General features: G+C 45.4%; 1 protein-coding gene across 7 annotated transcripts in view; it reads left to right on the forward strand.

The window, feature by feature from the left end:
- Window positions 1-12,921, forward strand: part of MRAP2 (melanocortin 2 receptor accessory protein 2) — a 51,907-nt gene extending 38,986 nt beyond the window's left edge. For all 7 annotated transcript variants that reach the window (XM_048845109.2, XM_048845113.2, XM_048845112.2 and 4 more), the window contains one exon: window positions 1,324-12,921. In XM_048845109.2, the coding sequence (XP_048701066.1) occupies window positions 1,324-1,717 (394 nt within the window). In that variant the 3' untranslated portion in view covers window positions 1,718-12,921. The remainder of the gene's footprint in view (window positions 1-1,323) is intronic.
- The last annotated feature ends 9,699 nt before the right edge of the window (window positions 12,922-22,620 follow it).

The raw sequence follows: 22,620 nt of genomic DNA on the forward strand, positions 1-22,620 counted from the left end.
GGCTGTGAATACCAAGCAGAGAGAGGCATTTTCCTTCTGGTTCAGACATAGGCACCTAAGTCCTTTCGAGGGGTGGGACTAGGCACACCCCTCTTGTCATTTCCTTGGAGGAAGTCCCTTCGCTTTGGGTGTGGTGGTTTTTTTTGTTTTTTTTTTTAATGTCCTGGGAATGTATTTGGTTTTTATTGGGGAAAAAATTAGTAAAATAAAACCAAAAAAACCAAAACAAAGTAAGGGCGGTGAGAGGGCAGTTGTGGCTGGGGGGAAGGGGCGTGTACACACCAAGGGGCAGTTGAGGAACCTCCTGCGCCAGTCGTGCAGGACCTAGCCCGTTGCTCATCTCCCTCTCTCCACCCTTGGAGGGGGGTGAAAGACTTCCCCAGGAGTACTAGCCCCCCTGCTGGGCAAAGCCTCCTGCTAACCCTACTGGCCCGTATGTACGGCCCCATCTGCTTCCCCGTGAAAAATTCCCGGGTCTCGGAAAAGCCACAATTTCAGCAAGTATCAGCAACACCTGAATACTGGCTTTTTTAAAACCCTGGGAATTTTTCTGGGAAAATCAGTAAATACCAATAACGAAGGGCCTTACCTATTGCCTAGCTTATGTGGCTCATTGCTCAGCATGCTGGCCTTTGTGAATCCCATTCTTAGGCACCTGACTCCTCCCCAGGTATGGTTTGGAGAGCCAGTGCACCTAACTCAGGGCTGTGGATTCCACTAGGCAGCAAGGGCTCCTAAACATTAGGTATTGCAGTGCTGAGTATACGTCCCCTATCTAGATTTAGGCCCTTAGACTTCAGCTTCATAGATGCCTCCGCTGACCACCTGCTAGTCAAGTGATTACTAGTCACAAAAGAGACATGGAGGCAGTACCCATAGCATACATCCCACAGATGTCAGTTAATGCTTTGTAGAATGCTCTGAAAATGTTAAGTGCTGCTCTAATTATTACTGTTGTTACTCATAATACTAAACGAGGAGTTATTTAGCAGTAGATTCAATGAAATGGGAGGATCAGGGTTTTCTAATACTTAGCATATTAAAGTACAATATAGGAATGCTGGCATTAATGATCTATTCCAGCACTACAACATCTATAGAAATAAACACCTACAAACATTTTACAACAGAAAAATATGAAGTAGATAGATCGTCTTTTAAACATGCCCTAGGTAAATGAATATTTTTGTATTTATTCCCAATTTTGATGCCCGCTGAAGTAACATTTGATGCTCAGAGGTAATCATTTTGAAGTCTAATAGCTATTTTTATTTCCATGGTTATTTTAGTATATATAATTTTGCTTTTTTTCCTCTCCCCCAGCAATACAGAACCTTCTGAAAAAAGATTTCATGTGAGTAGCTTCATGGCAGACTTTGGAAAACCTCTGGAGTCAGACAAGGTTTTTTCACGTCAAGTAGCTGAAGAGTCCAGGTCACTCTTTCACTTTTACATTAATGAAGTGGAGCATTTGGACAAAGCAAAACAAAGCCATAAAGCCCCTGGTCTGGACAGTAATATTCACTTCCAGGAAGTAGCAAGGAGTAGTGGAAGGCTGGAGGAGGAGCTGAATTGCCTTACAAAATTTAACATTCCCAACTTCGTGAACACTGACCAGAGTTCTTCACTGGGTGAAGATGATCTGCTGATTTCAGAGCCCCCAATCATTTTAGAAAGCAAACCAGTTATCCAAGCCTCACGTCAGATCCTTGACTGAAAAACCTTGATTTCTAAAGCAGAGTGTCTTTATTGTTTGTGGTATCAGGAACTCTTATTCAGCTGCTAACATCAGACCTTTTGCCTATTTCAGTAGAAAATATTTCATATCTTATGCCTTGTGTTTTATTGTGAATATTGAACTGATTTCACTTTCGTATAAAGTGAAATACTTAATATTTTATGTCAAGACTTATTTTATGTCACTTTCAAGTGTTTCCTAAGATCAAAACCTTCTTCGGCATTGCTGTTGTTGCTTGCTATTTGTTTTATTTAACTAGCCATCATGCCCAGCTGCCTAGTGGTAGCAGAACACACTAACACGATACAAGAGTTGCAATACACTTAACTTTGCTTTGTGGGGATTGCTGCAGCTGCACAGGGAGGAGTATCACTGGATTCTGAAAGGAGTGGTGTGGAACTGGTTGTCCAGGAGGACAGTAAACTCAAATCAAGACTGAATGGAGGAATAAAAAGAGGAAGCACCTTTTCGGGCCTCTGAATCTCCTCTCCTCCCCTGCCCCCTTTCAAAAGGCAGATTATTTTGAAACATAACTAACATAATAGAAATTTGCCTGCCATTAATCTGCACCCAAGACTCCTATCCGCTTTTAGAGGCTGCTGAAACCCCATGTATCAAAATTCTAGTGATGCTGTTTTGTATATTATATTCAATGGCCATATTTAGCTTTTCAGAAAATTTCATATTCTTGCAGTTGTGGGTGGGTGACCTAGAATGAATGCATTCTACATACAATTAATAACATTGTTTGGTGGACTTGAGTGTCAGTGCGAGCCTTTAACATAGTGAGCACAGGATTTAATACAGAAACAATAGGAAACAGGGTAGAAAACATTCCTGTTTTGCTCACAGCACAGCAGATGTAGCCAGTTACTATAGTGTATGTTTGTAATGGATTGATACTTCCTGCTCCTGTACTTGACTCAGGGCTTGGCTAAGCTTGCAAGTTAGAGCGCATTAAAGCAGCCCCAGGTGCCCTAACTTCCGATGTGTCCACACTGGCAAGGCACGTAGAGCGCCTGGACTCTGCAGCTGGAGTGCTCCTAGTAATCCACCTCCCCAAGAAGCATAAAGTTCACTGTGCCCCAGCTGAAATGCCCGGGCGTCCATGTGAAAGAGGTATTGCATTACTGTGCTGTGATTGGCCTCCAGAAACGTCGCATAATCCCCTGAAGTCAAGTGGCCACTCTTCTCATTGTTTTGAACTCTGCTACAGGAATGCGGCTATCCCCTTTCAAAGCTCAGTTTCTGACAGCTGGCACGCTTATCTGCTCTGGGACAAAGCAAACCATTAGTGTGGAATGCTGCTGTTGTGAGTGTGTGTGTGTGGGGGGGGGGGCGGGGGCGGTCTGCTGCTGTCTGAATGTAGAAGACAGTATGCTGACTCTCTGACTCCCCCCACATACACACAACACACTCCCTGTCACACTCCAACACCCCTCCCCCATTTGAAAAGTACATTGCATCCACTTGCATACTGAGATAGCTACCACAATGCACTGCTCTTTGTGACATTGCAAGAACTGCTAATGGGGCCACGCCAGTGCGCTTGCAGCTGTCAGTGTAAACACACAGCAGTGTTTTCCCTGCTGTGCTCTCTGAAGTCTAGTTTAACTCCCAGCGCTCTACCTCTGCAAGTGTAGCCATGCTCTCAGAGAAAGCGAGCAAGTGCTGCACAGTACTTGCAACTGTAGTGTTCACGCATTCTGATATTTTTTAGGTAACTGCAAAACCACTGAGACCTATCCTCTAACAAAATAAAGAGTTTGGGAGAGATTTAGTTTTATTGCAACATTTTTTTTTTCTTCACCTTTTAAAAAAGACAGTTACTCACCTTTGTAACTGTTGCTCTTCAAGATGTGTTGCTCCTATCCATTCCAATTAGGTGTGTGCGCACCACGTGCACGATTGTTGGAAGATTTTTACCCCAGCAACGCTCAGTGGGTCGGCTGAGGCGCCCCCTGGAGTGGCGCCTTCATGGTGCCGGATATATGCTCCAGCCGACCCAGCGCCCCCTCAGTTCCTTCTTGCCGGCTACTCCGACGGAGGGGAAGCAGGGCGGGTTTGGAATGGATATGAGCAACACATCTCGAACAACAGTTACAAAGGTGAGTAACTGTCTTTTCTTCGAGTGCTTGCTCATATCTATTCCAATTAGGTGACTCCCAAGCCTTACCTAGGCGGTGGGGTTGGAGTGAGATGTCCGGAAGTGAAAGACCGCTGAATCAAATGCAGCATCACCCCTGAACTGCTGAATTATCGCAGTGGGCGGTGAAGGTATGCACCGATGACCAAGTCTCTGCCTTACTAATCTCCTGTATGGGTACGTGTGCTAGGAAAGCAGAAGATGAAGCCTGAGCCCGTGTGGAGTGGGTGGTATGGTGCGTAGTTGGGACACCAGCCAAGTCATTGCACGCATGGGTGCATGATATGATCCAGGACGAGATGCACTGGGAGGAGACGGGAAGGCCCTTCATCCGGTCTGCCACAGAAACAAACAGCTGCGATGTTTTCCTGAAAGGTTTTGTTTGCTCGATGTAGAAGGCGAGGGCCCTGCAAACATCCAGGGAGTGCAGCTGTTGTTCCCATCGAGAGGCGTGCAGCTTCGAGTAGAAGATGGGGAGGAAGATGTCCTGGTTGAGATGGAAGGCAGACACCACTCTTAGGGAGCAAGGCCAGGTGGAGTCGCAGCTGTACCTTGTCCTTGTGGAACACTGTATACGGTGGTTCCGATGTGAGTGGCCTGAGCTCAGACACACGCCTTGCCGAGGTGATAGCTACGAGGAAGCCTGTCTTCCAGGAAAGGTACAGGAGTGAGCATGGCCATAGGCTCGAACAGGGCAGCCATGAGTTTGGAGAGGACCAGGTTAAGATCCCACATAGGGACCAGTTGTTGAATTCATGGGAACAGGCGCTCCAACCCCTTGAGAAATCTGCTGACCATGGCATTGGAGAAGACTGAATGCCCGTTTTTGCCTAGGTGGAAAGCCGAAATAGCTGCAAGGTGCACTCTGATGGATAATATCGCCAAGCCCTGCTGTTTTAAGGACAGGAGGTAGTCCAAGATGATAGGTACTGATACCTGTAGCGGGGCCATATGATTTTGAGCGCACCAGCAGGAAAAACGCGTACACTTGGCTAAGTACGTGGACCTGGTAGAGGCCACTGGCCTGCACCGTCCTCGCCCTGCTCCTGGGCGTGGTAGCCATCTTGTGAGCATGACCGCCAAGGCGGTGCCGTATGTGTCGGTGCAGAGTCCCCCAGTGCTGTATGGTGCCAGGGACCAGTGGCGTGATGCAGAATGGTACTGAGACTTCGATCGGTGCCTGCAGTCTTATTGGTACTGGGAGCCTGATCTGGATCTCGATGGTGACCTCCGGTGAGATCGGCGCCGGGATCGGCTCCAGGTTGAGTGTTGCTCTGACCGGTACCGGGAGCGGTGCCGGGAGTCCGATTGGTACCGGCCGTACCGCAATTCGGATCTCTGTGAGCTGGAGCGGCGTCGCGAGTACAACTGGTGCAGAGAATGAGATCGGTGCCGGGACTGCGAGCGATGCCATGAAAGGTGCCGAGACCCAGATCGGGACCAGTGCAGTCTTGCTTCACTCGGCAACGGTGGTCGTATCAGGGACGGTTTTCCCTTCGACGGCACTGCCCACACCGGAGATGCCGCTGGCTGCAGGGGAGTCAGCTCTGTGAGCGCGATCAAGTCCCGTGCTGTTGAAAAGGTCTCCAGCGTGGAGGGCAGCCTCAGCTTGACCGCAGTGTGCACCGGGGGGCTTATATGCACCGGACTCGATGGCCCTTGTGGCGCTGGAGTAGATGGTGCAGGAGCTGTTGCTTGTCTTGTGCGCTCCGGCAATGGATGCGGCTCCAACTGTGGTGTAGGAAGTGTCGGTGGCTGTCAAACCGACAAACAAGAAGCAGTCAGAACCCGCTTGGGCTGCTGCTTCTTCTGGCCCGGAGATAGGGACCGGTGCTGTGGTGGTGGAGGTGCCGGGGAGACCTGGTGCCTCAAGTCTTTAGTAGAGTCCGAACGCGGTGCCGGACCAATCGGCGCCGCAGGCGTACTCCGCACCGAAGATGCCGCCAAGTCTGGGTGCGCGGAGGAAGGGACGCTAAGTGCTGCCTCCATAAGGAGCTGCTTCAGTCTAAAGTCCCGCTCCTTTTTGGTCCTCGGCTTGAAGGCTTTGCAAATGCGGCACTTGTCCGCTTGGTGGGACTCCCCCAGACAGCTTAGGCAAGAGTGTGGGGGTCTCCCGTTGGCATTGGCTTCAGGCAAGCCGAGCAGGATTTGAAGCCCGGAGACCCAGGCATGGGCCCGGTACCGGGAGAGGGGAGAAGACCCTGTTCCACCCCACTAAGTAAACTAAGTCTAACTATACTAAGAACTACTAACAACTATTAACAACTAATCACAAACTATTAACAGGTAATAAAGCGAATGCTAGGGAGAGTGGAGATCAGCTATGCGGTAAGAAGGAACTGAGGGGAAGCTGAGTCAGCTGGGGCATATATCCAGCGCCATGAAGGCGCCACTCCAGGGGGCGCCTCAGCCGACCCGAGCGTTGCTGGGGTAAAAATCTTCCGACGATTGTGCACGCAATGCGCACACACCCAATTGGAATCGATATAAGCAAGCACTCGAAGAAGAACTGGAAGAGGTATTGACTCTGAGGTGAGAATTATTTACAGAAAACTAATAAATAGTTGAGGCCCAAATGGAAAACCCTGCCTAAATTTAAAATTTGTAGCATCCCAACACATTTTTATGATGGGATTAAGTGATTTTTTTAGGGAGATGTGATATTATGCAGTGGTTAACTCTGAGAATTATGGATACTTTTGTAAATCATGTCAAATTGCCATCACAAATTTCTTGAAAAGTCAAAGTAATGCCTCTCTTTTAACATGTGTATAACTATGCATTAATTTCATTATGGCAAATCTACCTTACATCTTCCCTCTGCTTGTTGTTTTGTCTATATGTGTAATTTATGATCTGCTTACACAATGATCATTTACCTGAGAAATCCATCAAAGATGATCTCTATTTCCCTCCATCAGTGGAGGAAGTTATGAAAGCCATGAAACAACAGAACTCTGGCAAAGCATCCGGAAAGGCTGGTATTCCAGCAGAACTTTATAAAGCAGCAGGCTCCAAGGCCATCGAGGTGTTTCATGACATCTTGAGTAGCATTTAGGAGGAAGAAATGCCACCAGACTTCAAAGATGCTATTATTGTATCATTGTTCAAAAACAAAGGCAGCAAAGCTGCTTATGGAAACTACAGAGGCATTGCTCTCTGTACAGCAGGGAAAATACTAGCTCGCACTTTACTGAACAGACTCATTGCAGACATATCTGAGGAGAATCTGTCAGAAGTGCAGTGTAGTTTCAGACCAGATCATAGTACTATGGACATGATCTTTGTCGTAAGGCAGGTCCAAGAAAAGTGTTTAGAGCAGAACATGGACCTGAATGCAGTTTCCATCGATTTGATGAAAGCTTTTGATACAGTCAACAGAGAGGGTCTATGGGCTATTTTACATAAAATGGGCTGCCCAAGAAGGTTCATACAAATCATCCATCTGTTCCATGACCACATGACCGTGCAAGTGCTCCCCAGTGGTGACTTTTATGATGCATTTGAAATCGCGAATGGAGTGAAGCAAGACTGCGTACTTGCTCCAGTGCTGTTCATCTTGTTCTTTGACTGTGTCCTCAGCCACGTCACAAGGGACTTGGACGAGGGGATATCTTTCACTTCAGAGGGAGTTGTAGAACAAGAAGTCTATTCTTATCACACAAAGAACCAGATACTCTCCATCTACTTCATGTTGCTTTCATAAGAATAACCTCAAGTAGTGGTGCAGTCTCTGAGAACTGCAATGTCAGTGGCTGGAGTAATTTTATTCACAAGTTGGAAACAACTCAAACTTTGGGGATGTACTGGTGTGAAAGATAAACCAGCCCACGCCAAAGCAGCTGCACTTGGACAACAACTATGCAGAATGTTGCCAGCAGTACACATGCTGACTGGGTGTAATTCAACCAGGAATCTGGCATGGTTTGCAAACTAAACTTTATCAGGAAAAATCCACACAAATTTAGAAGCCTTGCCAATTTTGGCACTGTGGTGGAGATACTTGTGCTGATTTCAGCTGCGCAGGAACTTCTGATAACCCTTCTCTGACACAACGGCTAACTCAGTAGATGTAAATGGTGTGTGATACATACAGACCTGGAACAAGGCCCTCCCCACAATTTGATAGTCTTGTGCAACATACCAAGCATGCAGATTACCAGACCTTTATCTGGAATGATGCCATGGAGGCTTGACCTGACATCTCTTCTCTCCCCCCATGGAAATAGCTGGCATCACAAGGCTGGACAGATTTCTCCAACACTAATGACACAGACACTTGCCACTGAAGCACTCCCGGAACCCATTACATGTAGATGTAAAAAGCCAAATGTGGAGGCAGCCGTAGTTGTTCAAGATAGAGCATGGCATACACATTGACTTGCTTGTGTACTGGTCATGAAGACTGTTTGACACTGACAATTTTGTGATGAGTATAATCTAAATGAGACCAACTACAGATTGTTCAGACTTAGACAAGTAGCATATGTCAAATATATTGAAAAAGATTAGTATATACTGTCATATTGCCCATCACTGAGAGGAGTCCAGTGGCTATTAGTAGGGCCCTACCAAATTCATTGTCATGAAAAAGGCGTCACGGACTGTAAAATTTGGTCTCCTCCCCGTGAAATCTGGTCTCTTGTGTGTTTTTACCCTCACTTCTGCACTGCCTTCAGAGTTGGGTGGCCGGAGAGAGGCAGCTGTTGGCTGGGCCCCCAGCTCTGAATGCAGTGCCCTGCCAGCAGCACTGCAGATGTAAGGGTAGCAATACCATACCATGCCATCCTTACTTCTGCACTGATGCTGGCAGTGGCTCTGCCTTCAGAGCTGGGCTCCCAGCCAGCAGCCGCTGCTCTCCAGCTGCCCATCTCTGAAGGCAGTGCTGCGGCCAGCAGCAGCACAGAAGGGTAGCAGTACCACAACGCCCCTAAAATAACCTTATGACCCCCCCCTCCCCCAACTCCTTTTGGGTCAGGATCCTTACAAATACAATACCCTAAAATTTCAAATATATATAACTGAAATCATGAAATTTAAGACTTTAAAAATCCTATGACTGTGAAATTGACTAAAATGGACCATGAATTTAGTAGGACCCTAGCTATTAGTTTTTGCTAGCATCATAGTGTGAAATAGTATACTCAGCTTGTAATATAATGAATAATCTCTGCATTTATCAACACAAAACACAAGGCCAACATTCTTTAAGTAATAAGCCTTATTAATTTGTGTCAAACTATTTGGATGACTAAATTTTTTTTTTGTATGTAGTGTTGTTGTAGCCATGTCAGTCCCAGGATATTAGCGAGACAAAGTGGGTGAGGTATTATCTTTTATTGGATCAATTTACGTTGGAGACAAGTTTCCTGTTTGACCCTGTGTTTAGTTGACACACTGAATACCCTTTCCAGACCTGAAGAAGAGCTTTGTGTTGCTCGAAAGCTTGTCCCTCTCACCAGCAAAAGTTGGTCTAATAAAAGATATTTCCTCACCCATCTTGTCTTTCTAATTTTTTCTTTTAATGTAAATTGTTTAAATCCCCTTTTCATGTTTTCTTTCCAACTTGTCTTGACAACGTAAGTACATTTTTGTGGACTTTTCACTCACACAAAAGGTTGTTTAGACATGGGTAAAAAAATCTTGCACTGGCATCTCTTGCTACTACCTTAGAACACCACATCCACCGTAGAAAGTACCAAAGGGACACATCTATCAAAATAAGTTGTTGCTTTCTGCGGGGGGAGGGCCCTACATCCCCCCCCAAATTTCTGTTGGCCCCCAGATGAAAAGTGGGTAGTGGTAGGGCCAGCCACAGGATTTCTTGGGCCCTAAGATGTTGGAAGAGAACATGGACAAAGTATGTCGTGTGTGTGTGCTCTAATCCTGTGCTGGAAGGTGTAGTGGTTTGGCAGTGAGCTCTTCCCTCCATCTCACTTGATAAAGGGGATATACTCTGTTTTGCGAAGCTTGTGGATGCAGAGGCTGCTTGTGTTCAAGGTCTACTGTGGATACTGCATTTACTTTGTACCAATGTAAACAGTTTTAAAAGATTTAACTAATCTTGTTTGAATTAAATCTGCAGCTGTTAGATCAAAACCTTTTGAACCTGGATTCTTCAGAGGTGGTGAGGAGCGTGTTACAATGACTGAAGGTGTGAGATCTTTAAAATATAGGCCATTTTTTAACTTCACAAAGTGGAATGGTGAAGGGTCAGACACAAAGGGAAGGCTGTTTAAGGTACTTGTTGAAAGGCTATTTCCTAATATTTCAAAATTCACCCCTGTAGCAAATGATTGATTAGTGTAGTTGTGCTGCATTTGATGCATAATATCTCTTGATACTAAACAAAAAGATTTTACAAACAGCTATCCCCCATTATGTCAAGTGAAATGCAACTACCTCTGCAGTGAATTGTTGATAGCAGTTTAAGAAAGTGTAACAGCAGCTTAGATTAAGAAGTGAAAGATACCCACCCCCTTGAAACTGCTGGAGGTAAACTGCATGTAATAACTGGTCCCTGAGTGGCATACTGACACGAACAAGTCAGTGGCTCTTTAATGATTATAAATTCTCCAGGTGCTCAACTTCAAGACCTCCCCTCAAGCAGTGCCCGAACACCATGTGGAGGTGTTGGTTTAAAACTAAATCAAAAAGAAAAATGTTACATCTTGAATGAACACCTCTGCATCTTGCACAGCCCTCTATTATCTGAATTCTGACCCAGCCACACCCTTTGCTGGGGGGCAGTCTGATCAAAATCGCAGCTCAAAGTCCTAAGTTATATGTTGACAATACACAGCCATAGCAATGTCACTGTAGCTATGCTGTCATAAGGACATGGTTTGTGTGCAGCCTACACTGCTGGAGGAAAGGTTTTTTCTGTTGGTATGGGAACACTACCTCCATCAGAGGACATGTTCACGGTGGTCAAGTGGTATAGCTATGTAAATCAAATGGTTAAGTGTATTTTTTTCTCCATATTGCTAACATAGCTATGTTGATTTAATACAGAAGTATAGACCAAGCCCATCCCTGTATAAATATTCATAACCAACTGCTGCCCTCACTTACAAATCCTTGGGGAGCGGTGCCTGCATAGGTTGGGGGCTGAATTCAGCCTCTAGCTGCGTTGTGCTTTTTTTTTTGGGGGGGTGGGAGAGGAGAGGAGAGAGACAAGCATATTATCTGCTTCAGATAAAATTAAAGGATTCTAGCACAGAGAATATCAAGCCTTCATAATAAGTGCTAAGGTAGCTTTTGAGCTGGGAAGGAAGCGTTAAAACTTAGCTTCCAAAGTAATTTTCATTTTGCTTGGGAAAAAGATTTGTCTGAGTGTAAAGGAATTTGCCATGTCCACCCAACCAAATTTGCATCTCTGCAGCAAACCTGCAAAATAAGCAGTCTATGATGGACTGCATTGGTTGCTGAACAAGGTGTGGAGGAGCAAAACATTGACAGCAGTATTTGATTGTCAGTAAGCAATTAAACCATTTTCCTACCAATGAATTTAGTGTAGCCCTACCTAGAGCTTATCTGTTCTCTCACTGTATGACTGCTTGCCATGAAAGAGATTTAGTCATGGGCAGCAAGGGAATGTAATATTTTACATTCCAAATATATATTTTTTAAAAGTAGTTTGCTGGTAGCTGTGATAAAAGACCAGAAAATTGCTGTAGACAGTCCAGTTAAGAGGGACCAAAACCAGGATAGGTTCTCTTCTGGGACCTGTTTCTGGACTCCTGCAGGTGCCAGGATTATGCTTCTATTTCTCATTGGAGTGGAATTGTACCAGCCAACTGCTTGCAGACTGGCTCTCTGTATCATCCCTCCCTGACTGCCAACTGTGCTTACCTCGAAGGGCCAACTGGGCTTGGCCCTGCTGGAGTTGGAGTCTGTGGCCAGGAACAGTGGGTAGTGACACAGAAGCACTTTCTCCAAAGCAAAGTATGATTTATTTACCCAAATGGTACAGAGGATTTAGAGCAGTACATATGTGTCGGTGGGCTCTGGTAGTCCCTGCAAGTCCTAAGGTAGCCATGCACATGGGTGTGCACTCCTCCCCCTCCAATTATGGTACAAAAAAAAATGCAAACTTGAAAATATCTGCCCAGCCTCAATTTATTTTATATAAAAAATAAATACATAAAACTAGTGGTTCAACTAACCAGCATAGTCCCCTGTCATAAGATAAATCATAAATTGTATGACTTTAGTTAGATTGAATAATTCTGTGTAGGAAGCCAAAAACAGATCAGACAGCTCCCCAGCAGTACCCACAAGGAGAAGACTCATGACAGAGTACATTTTTTGTTTGAGAATATATATTTTTAAAAAGTTTTTTATAGGGACACTGAGAATTTATTAATACAGTAGAACCCCTTTTATCTGATCCTTCATTATGTGGCTCGGCCCATTAACTGAAACACCACCCACTTCTGGTCCTGTGTGTGCTGATCTCTCCTGTGGCTGCTAGACAGAACAGTAGCCTCCCACTTTCCCAGTCTCTGCATTATCCAAAGTTTTGATTATCTGCTCTGGCCCTGATTGACTACAGGGTTCTGCTGTATTTTAAGTTTCATATTTTGAAACAAATTCAGCTAATTGGACTAGCCACTGAGCTGCCTGAGAACAATTTCCTTTGTGCTTGTGCTGTATATTTCACAGTATCATTTTTTTCTAAAGGGGTTCTGGGACATAGGATGCAAAGCTAAAATTTGCTGTACTGATTTATAACCTCTAATATAACACACTACAATGTAACTTCTTATACAAATGAAGGAATTGTTATTCTTAATTCCCAAGGAACCTGCAGTACTAAATGTTACCAAGCAGTATATTTTTGTATATGTTCTATGTCCCTACACTACATGTAAGGTAAAACCAGCTATTACTTAAGGGGTACATATTTCCTAGTTTTCAGACATGGCTATTTATGTATGTCCATATATATAGTGTAGTAAAACTAGAGCCATGTGCTTGTGGGTAGTTTTTGCATGTTCTCTCATCTTAATAATAAAATCAGAGATAAAAACTCTTACTCTAGTTTTATTAACTATTAACCTTTGTTTTCCTGCCAGTGTCCACATAGACTTGCAAAAAGCTGCAGCAACTTATTCCTTATTTTCCCATAATGCTTAGCATTTACAGAGTACATTTCAGCTGTAAATCTCCAAGTGCCTTATAGAGGGGGGTGTTATCCTCATTTTGAGAATGGGGAAATTAAGGCAGAAATGGTGAAGTGTGACTTAGGGAATGTTACAAATCAGTAGCAAAGTGAGAGAGAGCGGTAGGAAAGTCTAAATTCTGAGTCCAGTGTCCTATCCCCTGGCTGTGGAAGATGGGCTGGAGGAGAGCAAGAGAGCCACATAATAAGCAGACTGAAGGCACTGCAGCCCACAGTTATGAGAACATCTAGCAGCTTCCCATACAAACGGGACAGGATGGAATTGTGGAAGCTTGCACCCGAGCACCCTCATGGAGAGTGAGCAAATACAAAACACAACCTAGTACACTACCTTATCCATCCTTGCCGGGGCATGCCAGGCCAGTTATCTATGGCAAAGGCTACTGCTATACTATGTCTAGCAACATTAGTATGGCAACCTGAAGTTTTCCATCCCCAGAAGATGGATCAAGTATATCAATTCAGTGGTTGAGATACACCCAGTCTTGAAACCTTGCTAGCAGCAGCCCAGGACACCTGGAGTGGCCTGCTACAAATTTTTGGATACTTTTTCCCATAAAAGACAGTTTCAGACAAGGTACTTCATAACATTAGGGGCTGACTTATTCAACTAAGGCCTATCTCCTGCCTATTTAAAGTAGTTAATCTCTGCAGTGGTCTATATACCCCTATTGTCTTTCGAAACCAATAAAGGGCATAAGTCTAATTTGCAGGTGTAAACGTGACTCCCAAGTTCCAGCAATGGCATATGCAGTACTTTAAACTTGCATACAGATAGTTTTTATAAATCATGGAGTTATATGAACAGTTTCCTCACTTGTTTCAAAAGCAATCTGAAAAACCCCCCAACCCTAGTTATGTATTTGACTCCTTTTATATAGCCACAGCTCCCATCACAAGATGTGATACTCTGCTGCATATCCTATTCTTTAGTGATGCAGATTTTCTCTGTTTAAAGTCTGCCTAGTCTAATCTAGGTCAGTGACTTATCAGGCTAGCTATTCTATTTTTTCAAAACATTTCCAGTACATGAAAATAGTTCCCTCCACAGGGTTTAAAGTGGAAAATGGCAACTAACATAAGGAATCAAGGCTCTGCTTATTTCAAAATGTAAAATCTGTTACAGGGGAACATTTTTAAGGATCAGGGCATCCATTTGCAGTAACAGATTGTGGAAATTTGTACTAAATGTCCAGGATTATTTCCTAGTTTCCAATGATACTACAAAGAACTCTACATTTTTAGTTTTTTAAAATATCACTTGTAAGCACAAATGAATGAGGATACCTCTAATGTAGGAAGTAAAAGGGGGACAAAAGCACCAAATGAACATATAGAATTACTTATTTGACAGATACACTAATTCCACTATAGGAGGATTTTAAAATAAAAGCCAATGAGCTGTTTTCTCAGTCCGCTTTTGCTCTGTTTCAGGAGATTTTCCTCTTTCTCTACACTCAGGAGGTATTGTTGCAACACATGGCTCCAACTTACTTCAATTTTAGGGCTTAACATCCTCAGTTTAACTCAGTTGTTCTCAAACTAGGGCCACCGCTTGTTCAGGGAAAGCCCCTGGCAGGCCAGGCCAGGCCAGGCCAGTTTGTTTACCTGCCACAGCTGCAGGTTCGGCCGATCTTGGCGCCCACTGGCTGCAGTTTGCCGCTCCAGGCCAATAGGGGCTGCGGGAAGCGGCACTGGCCGCCGGATGTGCTGGCCGCCCTTCCTGCAGCCCCCATTGGCCTGGAGCAGTGAACCATAGCCAGTGGGAGCCGCAATCGGCCGAACCTGTGGACACGGCAGGTAAACAAAGCGGCCCAGCCCGCCAGGGGCTTTCCCTGAACAAGCGGCGGCTCTAGTTTGAAAACCACTCGTTTAACTTATCCATTAGGCAGAAAGCATCTAAAAATGTTGTTTCATAGAACAGTAACTCCATACGGTCACCCGAGATGTTACAAAGTACCTGGGAGATATTACATCACACCATAACTGAGCACTTCACATAAGTAGTTTGTATACTGTAGAGAGTATGTAAGTTTTCTGTATCCTGGAGGTAGCAAGTTCTTTCCTTTCCCAAATGTGTGTTTCAATGACTGTATCTTCAAATAATGACATATTAGAAAAGACATATGGATACATGTCTTTTTATAATAAAGGGCAATAATATACGTGCTCAGTTAATTTCAAAACTAGATTTCCTTCCAACAGGGCAAAAGGTACCAGTTTTGGCCCTGGACTATGTACATCAAACATTAGAATTTCTAGAAACAATGTTGTTTTTGTGTTAATATTATCTTAAAAAATGCAGTTAAGGTTTTCCTCTCAATGACCTGGGAAGCAGCAGACTTGAGAGGAGTTTTGTTGGGAGTATAAATGGACAGCTTGGAGACGTTAGGGTTTCCAGTAGCAGGCAGAAAATTCTAATTTGCTTCAGGCAAAATCCTGAACTGTCTTGTTGCTAGACATTCTTGTCCCAGTTACCATCCCCAGAGTACCTGCTTCAGAACCCTACAACTACTGGCTCCCAGAAGGTAATGCCACAACACATGAATGGTTTATTATGTTATCTGAACCCCTTTGTGTAATTAGAGCTTAATTACATATACTAAAAATGCTTCAGTATGTAGAGTTACGTATTTCTTTAGAAAAAAAAATCAAGGGAATCAACTGTGTCGTAAGGTAACTGAGAAGCTAAAGATGTAAATATACTTATCAAAAAAGGCATCTTACAATAAGTTAAGATTATGCTCTCTTTACTAATTAAAAGATTTCACCACACTTCAAAATGTCCCATCAATTGCTACTTCAAAAGAGGATACCATACTTTTATGGCAAACTAAGAACTACAGGATGAACTGAAAAAGTTACTCACCTTATGCAGTAATGATATTCTTTGCGATGGATGTCCTGGTGGGTGCCCAGTGCAGGGGTGCTTGTGTACCTGTGCTGCTGACTGGAGAACTTTGGAAGCAGTGGCCATTAGGCCTGCACATGTGCTGTCTCTCCTTGTGCTGTGCCACAAGTCTAGTCAGCGCGCACGGGCTAATACCCATCAGCTCCTTCTCTACCGCAGAATCATTTACAAGAACTCCACAATAGAGGGGATGAGGGCAGGTTGTGGAGCACCTATAAGGTAACACATCTCTAAGAACCATCGTTACTGCACAAGGTGAATAACTTCTTCTTCTAGTGTCCCTGTGGGTGCTCCACTGTAGGTGACTCCTGAGCAGTACCCCTTCTGGAGGGCCAGGACTTCATAATTGTGTCAGTAGAAGATGACAGCACTGTGGGGCCGAAGATGGCATTGGAGGCAGAGACTCAAGTGACTGCATAGTGTTCTGTGAAAGTGTGGACTGATGCTAGTATCACCACTCTACAGATCTCTGAGACAGAGACATTCTTGAAGGTGACAGATGAGGACATCTGGAAGGGGCCTGGAAGGGTCATGGTAAGATTTTGGTAACACTGTCTGATGCAATGCAAGACCTATTTAGAGAGCTTTTGGCTGAGATTGCTGAGCCCTTGGATCTTTCTGCGATGGAGAGAAAAAAATCTAGGGGACTTCCTGAAGACCCTTGTCCTGTCAAGGTAGAAGGTCAGGGCTCTCCTGACATCTCAGGTATGTAGTATAGCCTCCCTGTTGCCTTGGTCAGGTGTAGGATAGAAGATTGGAAGGTGAATCAATTGATTCATGTGAAATGGAGAGATTACCTTAGGGATGAATTTTGGATGCGACCAGAGTGTAACCTTGTATGGAAAAAAATATTGTGTAAGGTGGATGTGCCATCAGAGTGGCTCTCTCTCCTATTCTTCTGGCCGAGGTAATCACTACTAGGAAGGCTGTTTTCATTGTCAGGTACGTCAGCGAACAGGTGGCCATAGGTTCAAAAGGAGCCATTTCAGTACTAGGTTTACGTCCCACGTGGAGATAGAAAGTTCAGGTTGAGGAAAGAGGTTTACTATATCCTTGAGGAACCTTTTAGTGGTTGAGTGTGACAGCATTGAGTACCCCTCTACAGGTTAGTGAACTTGGAGCATACCTGAGTTGTTGGATCTGCTGGCACTGTGGGGAGAGGAGGCTGTGTGGTCCCAGTTCCGCTCCAGCCGTAAGAACTTCAATACCTACGGTCACATTTCTCATGGCATGTTGGATAAGGGCTATGAATGGGACACAGTGCAGCACTTTGTGAAGATAAAGGAGCTGAGGCAGGCATACCAGAAGGCAAGGAAGTCAAACAGTCCCTGTGGTGCTGCGCCAAATACCTGCTGCTTCTATGAGGAGCTGGACGTCATCCTTGGCAGCAACCCCACCTCTGCTGCCAAGAGCTCCTTAAAGGAGGTTGAGTTGGAGGATAATGTGGAGCACAAGACAGGGTCATCGAGTGGTGCGGTAAGTCAGGACCTCTTTTCCACTCCGGAGGGGTCTAGCCAGTCCCCGCAGTCCGTGTCTAGCATGCATGATGCAGGAGAGGGAGCTCTGGTAAGTGATCTTTTTGAGTTGATGCCCCTCGATTATATGAGGTAGAGCTGTTCTTTGCTTTGTTACACGCTTCAAGTGGGTGAAGGGATAGAAATGTACAAGACTAGCTTGTGTTTGTGTGTGCTTCACATTCCCCTGTGCAGCTAAGCAGTGTAGTAGAACTGTTGTTAATGCACACCGAGATTTCATGGGAATCTTTCCTGGAGATACTCACCAATCCTTTGCTGAAGGTTCCTTGGCAGAGGTGCTTTGTTCCTTCCCCCCCCGTAGGAAACTCCTATGTCAGTCAACAATCACTTATGCAGGAACCAAAGTGGCACACAGGCAAGCAGCATAGGGACCTGGTCTGAAGCCGCAGACATGCAGGAGATGCTCCCTTTTTTACCCTCAGAAGTGAGATATCAGCTTCAACGACCCCCTGCCTGTGGAAAACGTTGGCAGAATTTACAATATTGTCCCTAGTCATCTGCACGGATACCCTTAAAAAAAACAGGATCTTTTGCCCCATCTTGAGCGCCACCACCTCCCCCCAGGCCGAACTCATCATGCTTAGGGCGTTCACTTAGCTGTGTATTTGCCAAGGGACGATGAGAAACTGATTCGTATTTTTAAAAAGGTGCATTTTACTATAATGATTCAAGGCCGTGCATGCACTAATAATCATGATTCTATTTGTTCCTTGTGATTCTGCAGATGTTGCCTTCAGGGCAACTTCCTACACACTGGCGGAGCGCCTCCACCAGATAAGGAAGCAACCAAGGAGGAGCAAGGAGGACATTTTGAGAGGTGCTCCAATCCTCAGACGCCAAAAAACAACAACACAGGGCGTGGGGAGGGACCCTGAAGGGAAAATTTAAAATAGAAAGGAAGGACAGAAAGGAAAGTGAGGAGCGCATTGTAAAGGGCCAGGAGCAGGTGATAAAAGTGATGGAGAAGCAAACAGAGATGTTGAAGTCCCTAATCACACTCCAGGCAGAACACGTGTGCTCTCCCTGCGCTGTAGCCAGTACAGAGCTGCTTTCCATGCCCTCCACAAACTCCTCCCACCACATTCCTTGCAACTTCCCAGAGCATCTTAGTTCCCTGTTCACTTCCCCCCCTTCGGGCAGCTTCCAAAATGATAGTTGGACTTACACACAGCTATATGAGCCTACACTGCCCTTCACGGTTATCTCCCTTCCCATCCAGCATTTTGTATGTGTTGTTAATTGGTATTTAATAAAAACATACTCTCTGAAAGATAACCAATCTGTATTTGTCTCCTACACACCGTATTTGCTGCTGGAATTAATACACAGTGGCAATTTGATCATCTATCGAGTACAAATCATGATCAGGAATCAAAGTTTTCATGCAAGGCAGCAAGTTAAAGCATTGCAGAGTACTGTATAGAAAGACCTTACTGGAGCTCATTCCCAAAATTGTACCTCAAAGCCTCCGATTCAGATAGCACCCCGCTGTGCCCCTCTACTAGCCCTGGTATCTGGCTGCTCAAAATCAGCCACCCAGCGATCTGTCTCAGCGCTCCACCTGGGGGGGAAATCTTTTCACCCTTAGCATCACAAATCTTATGGAGCACACAGCAGGCTGCTATGACTATGGAAATATTTTCCTCATTTAGGTCTAACCTGCCATAAAGGCTGTGCCAGTGTGCTTTTAATCTGCCAAAGGTACATTTTATGGTTATTCTGCACCTGCTCAGCCTATTGTGGAAGCGCTTCTTGCTGCTGTCTGGGTTTCCTGTGTAAGGCTTAATGAGCCATGGGAGTAAGATCCTATTCTAGGATCGCTATAGGCATTTCAACATTCCCCATTGGAATCTTCTGGTCTGGAAAGAAAGTCCCTGTTTGCAGCTTTCTATACAGGCCAGTGTTCATGAAGATCCATGTGTCATGCACCTTCCCAGACCACCCCACATTGATGTTAGTGAAACTGCCACAGTGATCCACAAGCACCTATAACACCATAGAGAAATACCCCTTTCTACTGATGCACTCCATCGCAAGATGGTTCAGGGCCAAAATCGGGATATGCATGCCATCTGTTGCCCCACCACAGTTAGGGAATACCATTGTAAAGCTATCCAGTATTTCATGCATATTGCTAAGAGTCACAGACCTTTGTAGCAGCATACGATTAATGGCTCTTCACACTTGCATTAATACAGCTGCAACAGTGGACTTCCCAACTCTACACCGATTTGCTACTGACTGGTGGCAGTCTGGAGTTACCAGTTTCCACACAGCGATCACCATGTGCAGCTCTCCTTTTGTTGTCCTTGTGCCGCAGTACTGGGGCAAGCTCTGCACACAGTTCTAGGAAGGTGGCTTTCCGCATCCAAAAGTTCTGCAACCACTGCTCACCATTTCAGACATGCATAATGATGTGATCCCACCACTCAGTGCTTTTTTCCCGGAGCCCAAAAGTGATGGTCCACCATGTTCAGCTGCTCTCTGAATGCCAAAAGTAATCTGGTGTTTTCTTTCCATGGCACACAGCAGATCAGGCAACTCTGATTCCTGTTCAGATTGGGTGCTCATAATATATTGCATGACCAGATGTGTTCATAACACTGACTACAACAGTAGAGAGCAGTGCAGGATCCATCCTTTCAGACACAGATGGTGGGTGCACAGTAAACAGGGGTTGTTGAAAAATGCCATGAAATGCAGTCGGAAGCCCATGGAATGATGAGATGGAAAAACTGCGTCATGAGATATTGAGCCCGCACCCATGATGCACTGTGATCCACTCTGCCTTCCCATAAGTCCTAGCTGCACAAGGTGGTGAGTAGCACAGTGGGATAGCTACCCATAGTGCACTGCTCTCTGTTGATTCTCTAGCACCAACTGTGGACATGCTCTGCCGACAGAAGGAGCCTTGGTGAACAGGCACAAACAATGTAATTATACTGGTTTTTGATTGTCAGTGTAACTTGTGTAGACAAGGCCTAAGAGAACTTAGGTATAATCCTGACTTCAAGGGAGGTGTCAGTCTTCTCGACAAAGAGCTTTGTGCCCTCAAAGGGAAAGTCCTCAACGGTAGACTGCACCTCTTTTGGTAAACCCAACAAATGAAGCCATGAAGCTCATCGCATCACCACGTCTATGGTGATGACCTAACCGCCATGTTGGCCACGTTGAGGGCAGATTGCAGCGATGTCTTTGCTACTAATTGACGCTCTTGGATAATGGCCTTAAAGGGACTTGTGATGTGCCTCTGGCAACTTTTCCAGAAAGTCATTCAGTTTAGAGTAATTTATGTAGTTGTATTTTGCTGTGAGGGCTTGGTAGTTGGTGATATGGAACTGTAGAGTGACAGAGTGCGTTTTTCTGCCAAAAATATCAAGGCACTTCCAATCCCTATCAAAGAGGGCAGCCCTTGACTGGTATTGTTGGCCAAGAGAGTTGATGGCATCCACCACGATGGAATTGGGAGGGAAAACAGGAATTCAGATTCCTTGGCGGCGATAAAGTATTTTTTGCCAACTCACTTGCTGGTTGGCTCCACTGATGCCACGGTTTGCCACATAGTCTTTGCCGGGTCCAAAATGGCCTCAATAATCAGGAGGGCAATAATTGAGGACGATGAAGAGTGGAGGATGTCAAGGAGCTGATGGTGGGCATCCTTGACTTCCTTCAGTAGTATCTGGAGAATGTCTGCAACCCTTTTCGCCAGCTCCTGGAAAAGACAAAAGTTGTCTGCCAAAGATGGTAGGGGAGGCATGATGGCTTTGTCCGGAGAAGAGGAGGATATGATCCTCGATGTCATTTCCTCCTCAGTACCAGCTTCCTGTTCCTCTATCTCTTGAGGCAGTTCCAAAATCCTGGATGCTGTGGCTGAGGGGGTGTGCTTGGAAGGTTCTTGAGTGAGGCTTGAAGCTTGAGAGGCATGCTGTCGGTGCCCCACACAAGGATCCCAATATGGCCACTGGGATGGCAGAGAGAATGGTAGTGGCACCTATGGTGGCCGTACCAAGTCGATGGTGGTGGAGGGGCCATCTGTGGGTATATCCTTAGGCTCCGTTGGTAGTGAGCACCATATGGAGCTTGGGAGGAATATTGTGATGCCACCTCTTCTGGCTCACTGTCTGAACCCTCGCTAGAGGGCAGAGGGAAGGGGCATAGCATGGCATGGCAGTGGGAATACTTCCCGTGACTGGTAGAAGCTCAGTGCAGAGGTCTCGGTACTGAGAGGTGGGAACTTGGGTGCACCCAGCATGCAGAGGTCTCTGGAATGGCAGGATTCCACTGGTACCAATTGTCGCAGGGTCAGTGGTGGTGCCAAGGTTGGCGGGTGGCAGGGGGGAGACACGGAGGCCTTGGTCTACACCTGTCTTTCAGGTACCAGGCGAGCTGTCACTGATGAAGTGGACTTGCATGGACTTTTTAGAGTGTTTACACTTGTCCTTCGGTACCAATGACTCTGCGCCCATGCCCATCGGGTCTGCGAGCCTGTCAGTGGTACCAGTATCCGTTGGTCTTCGTGAGGCATGGTTGTCAGACTGAGATGGTCTCGGAGCCAGCGAGATACCGAGCAAGATGGTGATCACTTACGGCTATCTCAGGATTCACTAGGGGGACTTCCCAGTCTCCTTTTAGGTGATCTATGAGAGGGGTCTGCAGCCTGTTTCTTCAACCCACATCCCTTAGATGTAGAAGGCTGTGAAGACTCATATCTACCAGGCAACTGGGGCCAGATTGGGGCCTCTTCTGACAGAGCTCTCTGTCTTTATGGAATCTTGGCCAGAGTTGTTGGCAAAGACCACACTTCTGCTATATGTGGCCTTCCCCGAGGCAGCAAATGCACTGAGAATGTTTACCTGCAATGCCTCTTTACAGGTGTGGCACTTCTTGAAACCTGGCAAATTGGGCATACCCCTTTGAGGGGAAAAAAAAAAGCAGGAAGAATATAAAATCTCTTTTTCTTAAAGGGTAAAATAAGAAAGAAGACGAAGAAACCCTACAACTAATACTATAACTAGGAGGCTAACTATAAGTATGTAAAACAAGAGAACAATAGTCTTAATGGACTGCTAATGGCTCTGTCTCTCGCCAAAGGTGGTTGAGAAG

The sequence above is a fragment of the Caretta caretta genome, chromosome 3 (assembly GCF_965140235.1).
Source record: "Caretta caretta isolate rCarCar2 chromosome 3, rCarCar1.hap1, whole genome shotgun sequence".
In the NCBI taxonomy this organism is placed as follows: domain Eukaryota; kingdom Metazoa; phylum Chordata; order Testudines; family Cheloniidae; genus Caretta; species Caretta caretta.